The sequence below is a fragment of the Pygocentrus nattereri genome, chromosome 23 (assembly GCF_015220715.1).
Source record: "Pygocentrus nattereri isolate fPygNat1 chromosome 23, fPygNat1.pri, whole genome shotgun sequence".
Lineage (NCBI taxonomy): Eukaryota > Metazoa > Chordata > Actinopteri > Characiformes > Serrasalmidae > Pygocentrus > Pygocentrus nattereri.
In genome coordinates this window covers 18774712-18793308 of record NC_051233.1, presented here as the reverse complement: position 1 = coordinate 18793308, position 18597 = coordinate 18774712, and the positions used below count along the sequence as shown (strand labels likewise).

General features: G+C 35.9%; 1 protein-coding gene across 2 annotated transcripts in view; it reads right to left on the bottom strand.

Moving 5' to 3' along the window:
* Positions 1-531: 531 nt before the first annotated feature.
* The window catches only part of ncs1a (neuronal calcium sensor 1a), a 37099-nt gene continuing 19033 nt past the window's right edge, over positions 532-18597 (bottom strand). The window contains exons 3-9 of one of the 2 annotated variants that reach the window (XR_005129517.1): positions 8869-9007; positions 7357-7435; positions 6110-6198; positions 5727-5804; positions 2570-2689; positions 1933-2023; positions 532-1837 (exon numbers count right to left, since the gene is read on the bottom strand). Coding sequence is in view for 1 of the 2 variants with exons in the window: in XM_017697943.2 (XP_017553432.1) it covers positions 2591-2689; positions 5727-5804; positions 6110-6198; positions 7357-7435; positions 8869-9007 (484 nt within the window). In the remaining variant the exon portion in view is untranslated. The remainder of the gene's footprint in view (positions 1838-1932; positions 2024-2569; positions 2690-5726; positions 5805-6109; positions 6199-7356; positions 7436-8868; positions 9008-18597) is intronic. The other variant, XM_017697943.2, reaches the window with a different exon arrangement.

Below are 18597 nucleotides of genomic sequence, written 5' to 3'. Positions count from 1 at the left end.
ATGTTTTCTGCTTTTTTACTGTTTTTACCAGAAATAAAATAAATAGTCTCAATAGAAGTAGAACAACGTAACATATGTACTCAGTTTTTATTTATGTCTTATGCTTAACATATTGGGGAAAAATAATATATAAAATGTGGCATGCTCCCTGACCTTTGAATTTGCCACATTTTGCATTTTATTTTTTCCAATATGTTAAATTAAGCATGTAAATACTAACTGTGCACTAAATTTTACAGAAGGGTGCACACTGTACAGAATGTATTCATTTTTCTGAGTCTAGGCATAGAAAATCAACAAATCATGTAACTTTTGCATAAGACTAAATAACTATATTTTTTTCCAGGGCTCCAAGTGTTATTCATATTTAAAGCGATGCATTAATGCATATAGTAATTACTGACATCAAATAAAGTGGAAAAATATACCACGGCAAGAAGTTAGCCCAACTTATTTCAGCTCTCTGATAAAAATTCCTTGATTTCTCCCCTCATTCATACTGGCTCCCACTGTAACAGACCCAGAGTGATGTATTGAGTGGTGTTTTGATTTATTGAGGAACCTCAGTAAACACATGCCACTACAAAAGTTGCATTGTGATTCTATGCACAATATTGCTATTACCTAAGTGACTGTGATAGCAATACAAATGCCAGTAGTGAGTTCTCACACAGCAAAAGCAGAAATCCAAGTCATTCTCCCACTGTGAGTTGAGATGAAGTTTTTATAGGTTACTGGAAAATTCCTTCAACAATGTTTTATTTTGACAAACTGGGTATCTCAGATTAAAAAAAAGACTACTGTAATGTTAGGTATGAGCACCAAGTAATGAAAATCAAATTATTACCTAACTGCCACGTTAACAGAAACTTGAACAATTCAAGCATACAACACTTCAGGGTTTCATGCTGTACAACGGGCTGTATAAGCAACGTACAAAGAAAACTTCTGAAGTGGTTCATTAGTTCAAGCTGGAAAAGGAATACAACAAGACCGCAGGAAGGGACCCGATTTGCCCCACACATGTTAAATAAATGCAAAACACAAGGGCCAATATGATCACAACAGCATCACAGAACCGTCGCATTTTACAACACAAAAATCAGTGTTATTATCACTGTGCAACAAAATTTCTTAAACAGCTAAAAACAATGAAATAAATAGGCAAATAAATAAATACTGGATGCTTTTCTGCATACTTGAAAGTAAATATAGTACAATGTCACTTCTTAACACCTTAGGAAAGACTGGCTTGCCAGTTCCTCATTTACCGGCTTCAATACCGTTGAATTTTCTTGGCCGCAACCTTTACTCCAATAGTTTATCACTTAATGGTTATTGGTGCATTTGCATGGACAGGCTGTTGTATTATGGCGTACGTACGACACTGTTGCTTGTTAGATGCTCCATAGAATGCGACTCATTTTGTATGTCTAAACAAAATCACAACCAGGCAGGTCCACCAGTATTCAGTAGTATCCAGATTTTTATACATGTGCACTGCATTTACAGAAGGCAAACAGTTCAGTAACAGCTCTCGTGTAGGTGTTCCGTGCTCTCCTTCAAAGGAAATTCATTCAATTCACTGGATTTGCTAGAGTTCAAAAAATGGCCCACTTCAAAACAGAAGATGGAGGAATTCATGTTATCATCTTGACCTGTTTTTTTCCCTTTTTTTTCCCCTATCGAAATGAGTAGTTGAGTGGTGCCTTTCCACAAATGATCCCCATAATGCACTAGTGCAGTGCCTAGTCCAAGCAAGCATGGAAAGCAAGGGACACATCGGCTTCCCTCCCACACAGAAAGCAGGATGGCAAAAATGGACTGTCATGATGGCCTGCAATCAGAAAAAAAATGTTAAAAAAAACAAAGAAAATATGCAATTTATAAATATAAAATTATATATATTTATATTAAATAAAATATAATTACGCAATTATGAGAGGGAGTACCATGTTCACACCAACTCTTGAAATTCTTGTGACTATACCACAGTTTCATTATGAATATTTATACTCAGCTTCTGAGACAATGATGACACAAAATTGGTAAAGAAAAAAAGTCAGTTAAATGATCCATTTGCTAGTGGCCATTGCTATGTAACAGGTATATAAGGTGGAGTGATGCTTAAAGAGGTTTAAAAGTGCAGTGCTGGGAGATATGCCTCACAGAACCCCTCTCAGTCAATCACACTGAAAAATATATTGAAGATGAACTCTGATTTATACTATTTGGTACTGCAAAATATTGTAGAAAACCTCTTTTTACAATTATTTTAATTTATTTAATTGTTGGAAAATGTCAGCTGACATATGTGAACATTTCATGGTGTGTTTTAAAAATAATGCAAACTATTCCAGTTTTTCCGATTTACATTAATAAATGATAAGAATGTTTTAATATTGCTGCTATGTTTCCTTACAAAAGCAACCATACACAGTTTTGCAGTACAATGCTTTGAAAGCTTTTGTCTATGCAACAGTTGGAGCTTTTATGCTGGTCAGAACATTGTTACAAAGCTGTGAGATCCTAGTGATCAGTGAAGAGCAGAAGGATGCTTTCTACTCACTGAATGCCGTATTGGGCATGACTACACAAGGCCATCGTAGAGTGACAGTGCTTGAACAATAGACGGATCTGCTTTGGAGCCTTCTTGGAACTCCTGCAGCGTCAGCATCCCATCTGCGTTCTGGTGAAAGCAATGAAGAACATTCAAATCTGTGAAACCACTGAGGAAATGCTGTAAGTCAACCTTATTCTCACCCAGCACTGGGCAAACAGCTTTTTATCAAGTTGTCTTTAATAGCTAATAATATACAACACCATTTCAACACGTTCCAAAAAAGTTGGGATGGGGGCATGTTTACCACTGTGTTTCATCACTTTGTAAGCGTTTGGGAACTGAGGAGACCAACTGCTGCAGTTCTGAAAGTAAAAATATTTTCCACGTCTTGTTTGATATCGGATTTCTGCTCAACAGTTATGTCAAAAGTTTCCTTTGTCATATTTTTCGTTTCATAATGCGCCAAATGTTCTCAATGGATGACAGGACTGGACAGCAGGCAGGTCAGTTTAGCACCTGGACTCTTTTAATACGGAACTATGCTGTCATAATACATGCAGAATATAGTGTGAGATTGCCTTGCTGAAATAATTGAGACCTTCCCTGAAAAAGACGTCATCTGGGTGGCTGCATATGTTGCCAAACCATGTCTAAATCATTCAGGATTAATAGTGCCTTCATAGATGTGCAGGTCACCCATGCCATGAGCACTAATGCACCCCTATACCATCATGAATACTGGCTTTTGAACTGTGCATTGATAACAAGCTGGGTGGTCTTTAGCCTGGAGGATGCAGTGTCCATGATTTCGAAAAACAATATCAAATGTTGATTTGTCAGACCACAAGACCCTTTTCCACCTCGCCTCATTACATTTTAAATGAGTTCGGGTCCACAGAAGGTGGCAGCATTTCTGGATCTTGTTTATGCATGGGTTCCTCTTTGCCTTTTAAAGTTTTAACTTGCATTTATGAATGCAGCGACAAACTGTTTTCATAGACAGTGGTTTTCAGAAGTGTTCCTGAGCCCACGCAGTGATTTCTGCTACAGAATCATGTCTGCTCTTAATGCAGTGCCGTCTGAGGGCCCAAAGATCATGACCAGCAAATACGGTTTCTTGGCCATGTCCCTTGCATACAAAGATTTCTCCAGATTCTCAGAATCTTTTAATGATATAATGCACAGAAGATGATGAAAAGCAAAAGTTTTTTGCTATTTTACATTGAGAAACATTTATCTTCAATTGTTGCACTATTTGATCATGCAGTCTTTCACAGCGTGATGAACACTCTGAAAAACTCGGCCTTTCTGGGATGCTTTTTTAATATCCAATCATGTTATTGACCCATTGTCAATCAACGACCAGGTGTTTTTTTTAGCATTACACAACTTTACCAGGCTTTGTTGCCCCCATCCAACTTTTTTTTTCAATGAAATATAGGGTTAAAATGATTTGCACATCATTGCAATAAAGCCGAATAACTTGGGTTATTTGCTGAATATATTACATTTAGCAAACAAACAATAATTGTGTATTAGAATGTGCAGGGGTGAGTTCTCTGCAGAAGAAGTGACCTTATTTTTCACTCACATCAACAAAACATGTGACTGTATACACATATGCACAATTTCTAAATTCAGGCCAGATAGTAACCAGGCCTGGGGACAGTGACATGGATGTGTGTAGTGGTGATAACTGTTACCAATTAATCAAGGACTTAAAACTCCTTCAATTTAAAAATTGATTTTAAATTTATTTGCAGAGCTCTGCCCATCCGTGAAGCAACACAGGGATTAAGTCATTCATTATGAGCACTAAGTGAGTATCAACATAGGCAGCTATTTAGACAGCTAATAAATGACCACAAATGGAAAGATAAAGTGTGAGATAGCATACCCACATTCTCAATAATGCCATTTGTAGGCCATGGACACACTGATGCAGGCAATTCATGATAGTTGGGAGGCTTTCATTTATAGTGCTGTTAAAAATTCCTTTTTTTGGATATTTGTCAGACTAAATAGTTTCAGCTCCTCATATAAAATGTAACATAAGACAAGTAGAACATGTGGAAACACAAAATGCAGTTTTTCTTATATTGAAAGAAAAAAGTTTTGCAACACCTATATCATCTATATGAAAAATGTCCCCTAAACTTAATGACTGCTTGTGTCACCTTTAACAGCAACAACTGCTGCCAAAAGCTGTCATTGCTTTTTTACAGCAAGGTATGATAATGAGGATTTCCCTGTTCCTTCCTATTTATTTTCCTAACCCTAACCCTATTTATATTTGAGTGAAATCATTGTGATTTTTTGTGAGCACATCTATGTTTAAGCCTATTTACAGCCCTTTCTTATGTCCTGGACTATATTTTTTTCCAAAGGAGAATCTCCATTCAGACTGTTGTGTAATTTAGGACTAGGCTTAATCCTTTTCTGGGAGACTGACATGTTATGTTCAAAAGCTTGGTGATACCTACCAATGTTTATTCCAAAATTAAGGGCATTCGTGATCTGTTTGTCCCCCTATTTGCTGCAATAACAGTCTCTACTGTCTTGGAAGGCTTCATACTTGATGGTGGAACACTGTTGTGAAGAATTGACTGCATTTAGCGAAAAGAGCAGTACTGAAGCAGCATACTGATGCTGGACGATTAGTTCCAGATCACCAATTTACCCCAAAGGTATTGGATGGAGCTACATCACTCCAGAAATCACACTTCTACTGCTCCGCTAAGAGCTTTATACCCTCATTTAGGATTGAGCATGGTGACCTTAGGCTCATGTGCAGCTGCTCCAGAGTGTCTGGGGTGTATGGACATTACACAAACTGTGTGTCTGCAACTGACACTTGTGTTACTAATGGGTGTACCTTAAATAGCTAATTTCTAAAAAGAGAAGGGATTTCTAGATACTGATACGCATATAGTGTATGAATAATGATAAAATGGGGGCAGTATCGAAGAGCTCCTGTAGCCTTTTAAGCATTGATAAAATTGGAGCTGTTTTCTCTCTTTAGCCATTATGAAATGCATAAAAAATCAGTGCTACCTGGCAGTATTTCAGGAAAACCCAGAAGAGAATTTGCTGAATGACCTCACTGAGTAGGACTGATGTAATATGTTTATGTAAGTAGGCTCTATACGTGTATGCACCTCACCTTATCCATCATGGCGAAGATACGGTCCACTCTTTTTTCTGGTGTGTTTTCTTCCTCTGGTAACTCCACTGTGTTTCCCTGCAATCACAAGACACTGAAGCCTAAGATTAATACAGCTGCACTTCATATGTATGTGTGCTCCTAATTCAATATAAGCAACATTCAAGTTCACAAACATGCACATACACTCAGATAAATGCAAATAAAAATCTGTATTTTCACAGGTAGATCTGCATTTTGAAGCGCTTATGAACAGAAACTGAAGCTCCTATGAACAGAACCTGAATAGAACCTTAACCATCAGTGCAGAGAGACAGAGAGAGAGAGAGAGAAAGAGGCAGAGAGAGAGAGAGAGAGCGCTGCATGGAAATATGTGAACTCACCACCATCTGATAGATAGCATCCACAATGTTTAGCATCTCATCTCGAGTTATGTAGCCATCATTGTCAAGATCATACAGTTTAAAGGCCCCTGCAACACAAACACCATGCAAAGATATTAAGAAACTCATGTACAATTGTTATTATATACCTACATAAAAAGGCAGAAACTGATGCAATATTTATACATTTTTATTCAGGTGTCTAATAGATCAAATGAGTTATGAATAATTGGTTTGAAATTCAAGTTAGGAATGAGCATGGCTATTTGAATATACAAATATTTAAACACATCTGATTTGCTTACTTTGGTTAAGGGAATATGTCCTCTGTATTTCTGAATAAAAATTATGTGTTATTTTCTCATTTTAAAATATGCTTTATTGAATTTTATTTATATTTACTAAGTTTGCAACACAGAACTGCAGAGGATATTGGACATAAGCAGCTAATAAGCAGCAGTCTAAAGTTAGGCAAAATGTCCTAACTAGTTAAACATGAAAATATTTCAAACACAAAGATCACAATTTTAGTGTTATATTAAATATGCTTAAAACTAAATATGAATTATTAGAATTGGTCAAGATCAAAATCAGCAATCAGGCAATTTTATATTTTTACCAAGATGTCCAGCATAATTATGCATGAGTCACTGTTGGAAACAGCCAGCTGCCTCTTACTGTGATTTTGTTTCATGTAAATATTAGCCTGGGGGTCTTCTTTCCCCAAGTTAGCCTACATTTTGCAGGCCTGAGTATGTGCATCCTCTGGCCGATTACTGCTTTAATCTCAGTTTTCACAGTCAATAGGATTCTTTGAATAATTTTGAGTCATGCTATTTAAATAAGCTTCTGATTTTTATTGACAAACTTAAAATGCCAGTTTGGCTCATTAAAGAGCAAATCGCATTAATTATATTGACCCTCTGGGAATTAAGTAAGTACTGGAAATATGCTTGTATGTTTTATGTGTTCATTTATTCCACATTGTAAACTTTAGTTTAACATGCATTTCATTCAGTGCATCTTTACTTAAAACGGAAAGATAAATCATTATTTTTTTTATTCCTACAATGCAAAAATGTTTTCTCATTGGGATATTTCAGACATATTCATTTTAAAATGTCAATATTTGAATAGTAGAAATTTAGAACTTAAAATCACCCACCCCCCCATATATAAAAAAAGGATCCAAACACAGAGGTGTGAGAGTAGTGGAAATGGATGCATTGGCAGACTTTTGCTCTTACATCTTAGTTTCTCATCCAGTGTTCCTCTGGAGGTGACAGACAAAGCCTGTATGAATTCTGAGAACTCAATGCGTCCATCCTGCAGAGAGAGAGAGAGAGAGAGAGAGAGAGAGAGAGAGAGAGAGAGAGAGAGAGAGAGAGAGAGATGTATACAGATACACAGAAAGAAAATCACAAGTAATGTCCCTTTTATGTCTCATCACAAGGACTATTCAACATTTACTTCACTATAAGGTGGATTAGAGAACTCAACTGCTTTCATCCTACCTTGTCTCTTTAGTCAAAAAGGCCTGATTTTCAGGCTATTTAACTGTTACAGTCACTTGTATACATCAGAGTAGCTATATCAGTACTTGAGAAAGATTTTTCTTTTACCACAAAGGCTTTTCTAATGTAAAGGGATTTGACTAAAACAAGAAAAAGTATCTGTGGAACATGGAGCAAGACTACTAAAAGTGAGAGAGCTCTGGTTTCAGCCAATTATATTCACTCTGCTATTGCAACAATTATGGTCACTGCATATTGAAGCTGGATTAAAACCACAGATCTTGTTGGTAATCATGCTACAGCACCTCCCCAGGTGAAACTAATCCAGCTCAGAAAGAACTAATGACTGTAGAGCCAACAACAAATTTTAAATTGTTGTAGTAAATTAACTGTTGAGCCAAAAGCATGAGTTTTTATTAGTTTGAGGCTATTAAACATTGCAAACAGAAAACTGAGAGACAGTTTATTCATATTTATCATGTCAATATGGAGGTGTGAATGAAGTTCTGGCTTTCGCCAAGAAGTCTGCTGACAAGATGTTTTTGCTAAGGTGTCAGCAGGCATGGAAAGCGAATGCACACTCCACACACACACACACACACACACACACACACAGACACACACACACACACACACACACACACACACATACATAATAGAGATGGAACAGTTACCATTTTTAATGATACACCAACAAGTTATCCAGACAGATTAGACAGTCATTCCCTATCAAATTTAAATAATGTCAATTAATAAATATGCTTACCATAAAGAGATAGGTAGATAGAACTTTCATAAGTAAGTATGTAGCCTACAACAGTTATAAATTACATAGATGCAATCTCTCTACAAAGCCTAGACAACATATGTCTGCATATTATTCATAATCTGAACAGTAAACAGTAGCAGTGAGGGTGATACTTTAGTATTTATTTGTGTAGTAAATATGAAATGAACTGAATTATCAAAAATAACTGGTTTTTGGTGTCACTAAGAAATGTGAGAGGTTTTTGGTATATTTCACCAACTGTGTTTTAACAATATTACCTGTGATAATAAAGAAAACTGTGTTTGTTTTAGTCAGTAAGTATGTACTGCACAGATAAATAAAAACAAGCAAATACAATCAACCCTCACTCAATCAATCAACCAGTGTTCCTGTCACTGACTACATGCCCTATTTCATGGTCATAGTAACCATATTTTCCTGCCCTGCCACCAGAACTGGACTTGACCTCTCATTACCTTGTTCTCATCAAAGACATTGAAGACGAACGTAGCAAACTTGGTGGGGTCACCGAAAGGAAAGAACTGTTTGTAGATCTTCTGAAAGCCAGCTGAGTCCAGCTGCCCACTGGGGCAATCCTTAATGAAGCCCTTATACCTGAAAAAGAAAAGGAAAGAATCATGTTGGCAAGAGAAGTTGGGGATGTTGGCCAATGATTTGATAAAATCATGGCCCATAATTTGATAATAAGCATGCTTCCCTATACTTAGAAAATAATAGAAAACCCACTGACTTGAAACACACTTGGAACAGAAGAATTTGTGGTAATTCTTTACCAGTGTAGTAGTGAGGGTGCAGTTTTGACAGGTTCCTGTCTGAATATTTATTTAAAAACTTTTTTTTTACTTTTTACTATGTTGCTTCAGTGCTCAACAGTTGGATAAAACTTCATAAGAATAATGTTGGTAAAACATTTCCCCTAGATTTGCATTGTTTAAGTGCAATGGTTGTAGATACATATTTCTGTCAGATTCTCACATATGTCCAGCGCTTAATCTAGAAATTTAGCAAGTGGCCAATGGCTTATAATTTAGACTTCTATTGAAAGTGTCAGCAGGTTTTCTCTTCGTTTTTAAGCACACAGACATGCATCAAAATAACTGTCCATGGGAATCAAATAAATACAATAGATGCAACATATAGAGATCAGGTAAAAAAAAAATGGAACAAATGTTTAATAGGCCCATCACAATTATAACATAATAGCCTGTTACAATTACCAGAGCTAATTGAAATTATTTAAGCGGTCCAACTTAATTTTCCATAGTTGTTAGCTTTCACAATTGAATGTTTACATGTAAATAAAAGAAAGAAGTGAACAAATTTCTTAAGACACATCATGAGCATTACAAGACGAGCAAAAGTATGATTTAAAGTTCTAACACCTTTAGAGGGCAGCAGTCAGTAATGTTTGTTTATTTGAGCTGAAGCTGTGTCTGTCATTAGTTGGTAGCTACTAACTATCAACAGTGAGGTACCTAAAGAGCTACTAAATGAAACTGTTAATTGCAATTTTAAAGGATACATTTTAATTGATCATTTATTATTGCTTAACTGTTAGCAAAATGTAATCATTGTGACAGTTCTATCCTTTAAAAATATAAGCTTTGGATTAACAACGCCATCCTGCCGCTCGCATGCGGTCACTCAGGTTTGTGGATGGTGAAGCGGAGGGATGCCTGTCCGGCCAGACACTGATGGATGGACAACTGACTGTCAAGCTCTTCAGCTCCCCTCTTCAGACCAGCTGCCCACACCCCAGCTACTGCCAATTGCCTTGGACTAGCTGCCCACCCTACATTGAAGTTTTCATAGACTCCAAGCTATTACTACTACTAATACTACTGCTATTAATATTAGTATTATAATAATTTTGTAGTTAGTTTGACCAGAGGAGGATGGGTCCCCACTTGTGAGCTTTGGTTGCTCCCAAGGTTTCTTCCTCAGCTCTGAGGGAGTTTTTCCTTGCCACTGTTGCCCCTGGCTTGCTCACCTGGGAGTTTTTACATTCATGTCAAAACTTTGTCTTACTGGAATTCTGTGAAGCTGCTTTGTGACAACATCAGTTGTAAAAAGTGCTATACAAATACATTTGATTTGATTTGAACAACATACTGTACTGTGCGAAAGTCTTTGGCACATTAGACATTTTCAAAATCGATTTATTTGTATAGTATGTATATGGGTATATGGTATATAGTATATAGAACTCTCTCTCTCTCTCTCTATATATATATATATATATATATATATATATATATATATATATATATATATATATGCGTATATATAAAATAGTGATTTTCTGCATGTCAGTGTGTTTGTTTAACCAATTTCAAACCTCTTCTCGAGGAAGCCCAGTATTATATGTAGTTAAAAAGCAACTCCTGGTTTGACCATTCAGTGCTTCAGTAAATTGTGCTCATGATGTAACTGATGATATTAACAAGACTCTGTAGCAGCTGTGAATGTGTCAAGGAAAAATATGGACCCAAGAAATTCTTATTTTTTATTGTTTTTATATTTATTTGAATTATGAATATGACTTTATTCTAATGTATATTGTGATAAACTCACTGCTGAGGTAAACTGTTTAAAATGTGTTTAGATGCCTAAAACTTTTGCACAGTACTGTAGTTCAAACTTCAATTTCTCTGGTTCTCACAGTCAAAGTCTACACTGCCTGTCAAACATTTGTGGAAATCTAGCTTCAATAAATAAATGAGAATGCTTTCTTTGTGGGTTTGAAATAACTTGACATGTTCATTTTTTCTGATCTTCACATTTTGTAATATTGAAAGCAGATACAGCATGTTCATTAAATCTATTAATATACAAATTCTAAATGCATGAAACATGAATTGAAAATTGTACATAAAAATGAGCAAACTGATCTGACATTTTATCTGAAATTTTGGGTAAGAACAGCTGAAATAAAATGATAAAAGCGGAAGCGCCTCTCCAGGGCACACATTTAAAGTGAAGAGAGAGAGAGAGAGAGAGAGAGAGAGAGAGAGAGAGAGAGAGAAATCAGTTACTACGCGATCAGAAATGGAAGAGACTATAGGGTGTGTTCACAGAAAATGAGTAAATATGCAAATATGCAGCAGAAAGAAAATTCCTATTTGCAGAGGCAAAGGAATCAGAGCAGTAATCCGCAACTACAAAGCAGAGACATGAAAACTCTCCCTGCAGTGCAAACGACTGGCAGCAAAAGGTTTCATACTCGTGCAGTTTCGCTTTGGCACTTCAAGTGTGTCATACAGATAAAGTACAAATCATCTCTGAGTCTATGCAGTCGTTTAAGTGGGGAGACTCTATTCCTTCTACAGTCCATGAGCCTATTTTTGAATAAAAATACAGCAAACACAGCAGTACTATGATTACAATTCAACCTGACAGACTTTACTTAAAAATGTATATTACTCGATTCAAAAAGTTACATTTTACATTTACGGCATTTAACAGACGCACTTATCCATTTACAGAACCAGGGCTCTTGTAACTGAATGCAACCAAATTCTGATAGCAATGTTCCAACGTGTAAAGGTTTCCCAGAAGTGTAGAGGCTGTTACTATAGCAAAACAAACTTTATATTAATACACTTGAATTCGGTAGAAACGTTGGATGAGCAGACGTGTATAAACTTTTGGACACACAGTGTACACTCATTGGTCATTTTACTGACTACTGATAAAGTGCCAGTGGACAGTTCAGTTGAATTGTGTGGAAAATTAATGAGTTATAACCTCTAAGGGCACTTGCACAACTACCTTTTCTTTGCTGTGGTCCAACCAATGTTTTTGCATAGTTCATTTTGACAGGTGTGAACACTCTACCTACACTGAGGTGTTCACTGAAAACTGACTGCCAAAAAGCAATGAACTCAGCCCACTTCCAAGTGAACACTTGTTCAGATCTTGGCTGGTGGAGATGCTTTTTTATTATGGTCTAGGGTACGGAATTTCAGAGCGTGGCTTCCTGGCACAGTGGCATGTCAGCTCTGCATATCACTAACTTAATTTAAATAATTGTAACTGTTTTATACCTGATGTTTCATATTACTATCACAATCACCGCCACCTTACTATATTCTTAAGTACTTAAATCTGGTGTACATACTGTAAATTCTCTATATTGTCTTAAATTATTAGTGAAGTGTTTATTTTTACAAAAATGGCTGCAACAATTGCAATTTCCCCCTGGGATCAATAAAGGAATCTGAAATCTGAAATCTGAAATATCCACATAATCTGCCCTTTTTAACCCTCTATTGCAAGATCTTGCCTCAGGGCAACAAACTCCTTTTCCTCACTTTACAATAACATACATATTTAAAGACAATAATAGGGTTAGCAACAAAGGGAAGAGTTTGAATCAATAATCAATCAAGTCAATAAAAAGCATGTGCTTGGTCATACTATCTTTTAGTGGGCACATCTGAACCTCTTTTTAATGTGTCATATCAAATTTGTCATGTTATTGTTATGAGAACTTGCAGAAATATGTTGCCCAGAAGCAACATTGTGCGACAGTGGAATGAATTTAACCAAAGCCAGGTCTCACCACTTCAGGGAACATGACTCTATATAATTTTTCTCCATTGTCTCACAATATTGCCTCAAGGCAACATACCCTAAATGATCCCTGCACAATTTTAACAAATGTTAAATGGTAAATTTAATGACCGGTACAGATTATGAATAATCATTTTATATTATTTTATAATGATACATTTTAATAATCAAAGACCATCATTTTATGCAAGAAAGTGATTGCTTTCATAATGCATGCAGTAGAGGGTTAACATTTCTGTTACGTTTTTGACTCTTGACAGATGCTAATGTTGTTCATGCAACATAAGACTTCTGCTAATAAAGGCAGACAATAATTAAAGATAGATAATTTGCCTCATGGACAGCAGAGTATATTTTTGATGGGGGCAGGCATAAGTGGCGTGATTGGTTAAAATAAAAACAGCACAGAATTAAACCAATCACATATGGAAACAGAGGTTTAAGAGTTTTTGTACTGCTTTGATTGTGATCTCGATATACCAAATAAGTCACATTAAACAATAAGTCACTTTTTAACATGAAACGGGCAGAAAAACTATGCAGAACATGTTTGCGTTTGTTCATTTCATTGTTTTTTTAATTTCCTTTTTCTGTGTTTTATCTGATTTCATCCTTACATTATACTATTTATCAACATGCTATTCAACTTAAAATAAAACTTTTAAGGTACAGCCACAGCCCAGGTAGCCACAGCCCCTTACCAAATTTCTGACCAACTAAAAAACACCCATGTGTTTGCATTTAGCTTTTATTTCTTATTTTTCTTAATCTCAGGAATTCAATTTCCATATGTAAAATTAAATTTCAGCTAGTAAATATTTTAACTGTTGATATCAGCAATTTGACTTGCACCTGTGAATATTTAATACAGCACTACAACAGCAGTTAGAAGGTTTGCCGTCCTGCTCCGTCCAAACAGATCAAAGTGTTTTTATTGAATATATATTGATTAATCAGCTGTATGCGGGGTTCTTAGACCATGGGTAATGATAGACCTGACTAGGGAACCCTCTAAATACCTCAGAAATAAATTGATAAAAAAAATAGTTTCTAACTTTAAAACTCTGTTATTATAAAACTAAACTATATACAGAAATACACTGCATTTATTTCTTTTCCTTTAAGGTGCAGAGGCCTGGGCACATTACTGTGCTTTGGGCCCAAATTTTGGTCCAACATTTAAACCTTTTGAGTCAGTTAAACAACAGTTTAACTGAATCAAGCAACAGAAAGAATCTGAATAAGAATCTGTGTCTTATGCCCTGTAAACTTATTATTTGATATCCAGTTCCAAACTGCAAAGCAGTTTTTTTACAGCGTTGTTCATGAGTAAGCAAATGTGTTACCATGCATTTGTGTTTACCATCATGGTAAATCTGGCACTGTGTTTTATAAATCTGGCCCAATGTTACAAAATCAAAAAACTGTGCGAAAACCTACAAAGTGTACTGGTGTGGCAACAGTGTATGAAAAATCAGGAATACTGCTGAGCTTGATACATTTATACCAGCACAACACACAGTAACATGCTACTACCATGTCAGAGTCACTGCTGTGCTGAGAAAAAATATCTCACTCAGAAATAATATCTGGCCAGCAGTGGTCCATTGTTTGTGCTTTCCACTGATGGACAAGGCAGAAGGAGGCTAATGGTAGGCGCCCTTTGACTTTTGCCTCACCTTATCCTATTCATATCACTGGACAGCTCTGCAACATTGTACTATGCATGAAGGGTGGCGATGTGATGAAAATTTCTAAACGATATAAAAACAGAGCAACAGACTTTCTAACACTTGTGAAAAACACTAATTGGTAAACATGCAAAAAGATCAACACCTTTTGTTATTCTGAGCCAATTACATAGCACTGGGCACTGTTTCAGCAACCACTGACTGAAGCTTTAATGTGTGCCTTTGTGTTCACAGTTACATTGCATTAATCATCCACGACCAAACAAATTTATGAAAATTGTATCAGACGTTTGGGCTTGTAGGCTTTGGTCATTCTCATTAGAGCTATATTTCCATCCATTAGTATAAATATTTCCTCTTGCTTCATTTATGTGCATAAGTGTTTTTGCTTTACTTATGTAGCTGGCATGCTGCATGAACAAGCAGGCTATTTTAATCAGGGCAGCAGCCTATTGTAATCAGTGGAGGAGACAGCTGAAGAGATGGTGGGAAGAGATGCTCTTCAGATTGAAGACACATTTATGGGCAGCTGATTGTCTTGTCTAATAAACAACATGAGGGCAGGAGCAGAATGCTAAGAGTTTGACACAGATAAAATGTGTTTTAAGTATCTGCATGTGATGTATGTGAAATACATCATTTAAAAAGCATTCTCACAGTCAGAACACAGAGCTCTTCCTGAATGTAACTTTAACATGTATAATAACATGTTGGCATTGCACTATCAAAGTAAACAAATGCACTGAGCGGAACCAAAGTCTGGACAAAACCAGCACAACTTACAGAACATTCAACTTTTTTATTTATTAAACTTTCAACCTTCTGAAATGGTTGTAGTCAAGGTACAATTGCAAATTATAAAGTATGCAATTGAGGTGAACTGTGCCTAACATGGCTTCAGTTTGGACCATTAATGTCAAAACTCTATCAAAAAGACCTCTACAATAATGCTCATTTTGTTTGGGCTGGTACGGTTTCGAAAACTATGTTAGTACTACACTGACAGTGATTGACATTTTTGGCTGTTCTTAATTAAATGCAGACATCTGAAGCTTGTAAAGGACATCACATGTTTTATCTGAAACTTGTAACAGACATATTAACATACCCTTTCATTAAAGAGCCCTGGCACAGATCAGCCACTGTTTTCCACAACTAACTGAAACTCAATGGTCAAGCTACCACTCTTACTTACAGTCGGTGACATATCTGGGACTTCCAGATGGCCTGGAGATTTTTCTAACAAAACTGGTCAGACAAATTGGAAATCAAAATGTTATTGTTTAATTCCACTGTGAACTTCTAATGATGTTCATTTCTTATTTATGTTAATTGAATCTAATTATGTGACGCATTAGGCCTTTAGTTCAGGTCCTGAATTCCTAACCAATGAGAAAGACTAGATTAGTTGTATATAACACAGAGAAAAAATAAAAATCATGTTCTATTTGGATCATTTTCCGTTGGGCGATTCAAAAAGTTAACAGTGTTGTTTCAATGAAAGCACTTGTTCCAATGACAGCAGAGAACTGTGCAAAAGTCTTATTTTTTTTATTTCATAGAGATCATTAGCCATATTTGAAGGGCCTGTAAGGCCCTTAGGGTTCCCCACTGGATGCAACAATGAGTCATCATATGCATAATTTATTATTGATTGTTTTCTCTGTTGCATCTGTAAGCTTTGTGAATCTTTTACATTGACTCACATCATGTTATTTGCTTAATTTATCCTTATACAGCAAAATTAAACACAAACACACCTAATTATCTGTATGATCCCTTAGACTGGTGTAGCTAGTTACCTTGATCAAAAAAATACATAATTGGTTACAGTGCATCATTTTTAGAAACAATAAACAACTTTGCATCCCTATATCAGGTACATGGCATCAGTCATGGATTAACCATTAGAAATTGCAGTTTATTTTCATTATTTTCACACTTGTGGCTCATTGACACCACCAGAGGAATTATGTGTGGATTCTAAAATTTCAGTTGATATCAATTGACATCAGTTCATAAGTACCACAGAACATATTTTATTATGATACGTTGGATATTATTGGGGTTTTTTGTAGTTATTTGATCTCTTTACAGTCAGACTAATGCCTAGATGGTCACATCATTAGGAATCCAAAAATTACTGTTGCCTGTCTCATTTTGGGAGACTAACCTTTTGTGGCGTTTTAGGCATTTTTTGCTAAAAAAAAACTTTTTGCTACAGAACGGCAACTAAAATTAAACAAAATTGGTGACATATCTATATCAACACTACACGAGTAGTACAGTAAAAAATCCTGAAATAAAATGATGAAAAAATAAAACATTGAAAGTTATGTTTATGCATAAGTATCATTAACACGCAATAGCAATGACAAAGTTGACGGATGTCAATCAGTTTTTGATTATCCATCAACTACGGATGGTCACACCCAAGATTGGTGTGTTGACAATAAATATTGTTTTTCTAAAAATAATCTTTTTGAGCATAAAAAGTTCAATGGTTTTCCACTAAAAGTGTATAACATTTTAACTATTGCTCCCCTTAACTGTACTAAGTGAAGTGTCTGGAACAAAGTTTCAGAAGTTTCTTCAGTGTTCCCTCTGAGGACTAAACAGGTATGGCTCTGAGGCAACTCTTTATCTACAAAACTGTTCTGAATTCAATGAACCACTCGGAGAAACTGAACCCTAGGGAAAACTGTGTACCCAAAGGGGCCCGTAATTGTGTATGACAAGTGTACCTATGGCTGCCACTGTGGTGTGTGATCAGGGCTCCTGAGTGCCTCTCCAGGGAACCCTAATCCACCTTACACAATCATCCCTCTCTCCGGAGACCATGACAGAGCTGTCTACTCCTTTCCACATTTCACAGTAACAGGGGTGTAAAACATCTATGAAGATATTAAAATTCTCAGGTTACTTTCAAAAGCAAAACTAAATTAACAAAACATATATATTCTACTACTGTATAAATAGTTTATTCAGTCACAATTGTGAATTTATTGTTCTGATTCAAACAAAAAAACTGAATCATTGTGAAATTTAAGATTTAAATTTACAAAAAAAAGATTTACAAAGAATCATAATGCGATTAATGTCAGAGATTGTAACCTAACTGCTTTAAAATCAGAGATCATCTCGGGTAGTAAATAGATTGCAATAAGAAACCAAAACCATGACATATTTCACATTCTTCAAAGTGTTTTTCATTTGTAGCTTTGCATTATTTTAGCATTCCGTCAAGCTTGGCTGTTGAGAATTACATGTTATTTTCAAAACTATTTATGTTTTAATTAATTAATCAACTGAATCTGTGAATTTTATCCAGTACAAATCTTTATCTGTAGTTTTACACAGTCGTAACTGTGGACTGAATGGCCTTGTAATTGGCTGAACCCAGATTTCTGGGTTCAGCCAATTACAAGGCCATTCAGTCCACAGTTATGACTGCAAAACAAGACCTATGCTGCTCAAGTGGAGCATGACTTGACACAGTTTCTCTATACAGGTCTAACATCAGCTACAGCATATGTGTCTTTTCTGTTTTCACTGTCATGCTTGCTGTATACTGTTTGTTACTATTACTGAGTAGGGCACCTGGTTACACCCTTTTTAAAACCTTTAAATTTTAAGAGTTAACATTGAACTCTTACGCCCAAGTTTACATGTTTACGAGAATCCTAACATAAGGCGGGTCTGGTAGCACAGGCCTGATACCATATGGATGCATTAAAATTTGGAATGAAAGCAAATTTCAAAACTTAAAACTTGGTTTGCTACGACAAGGTAAGATGTACCTTTATGTATGGTTCCTTGAGAGCCTTGTGGCTGAAAATGTAGCATGAACTAGAAAACAGCCACTAAGAAAACCTATTAAGCCTTGTGGTTACTGAATGATAGGCCTTTGTATGTAAT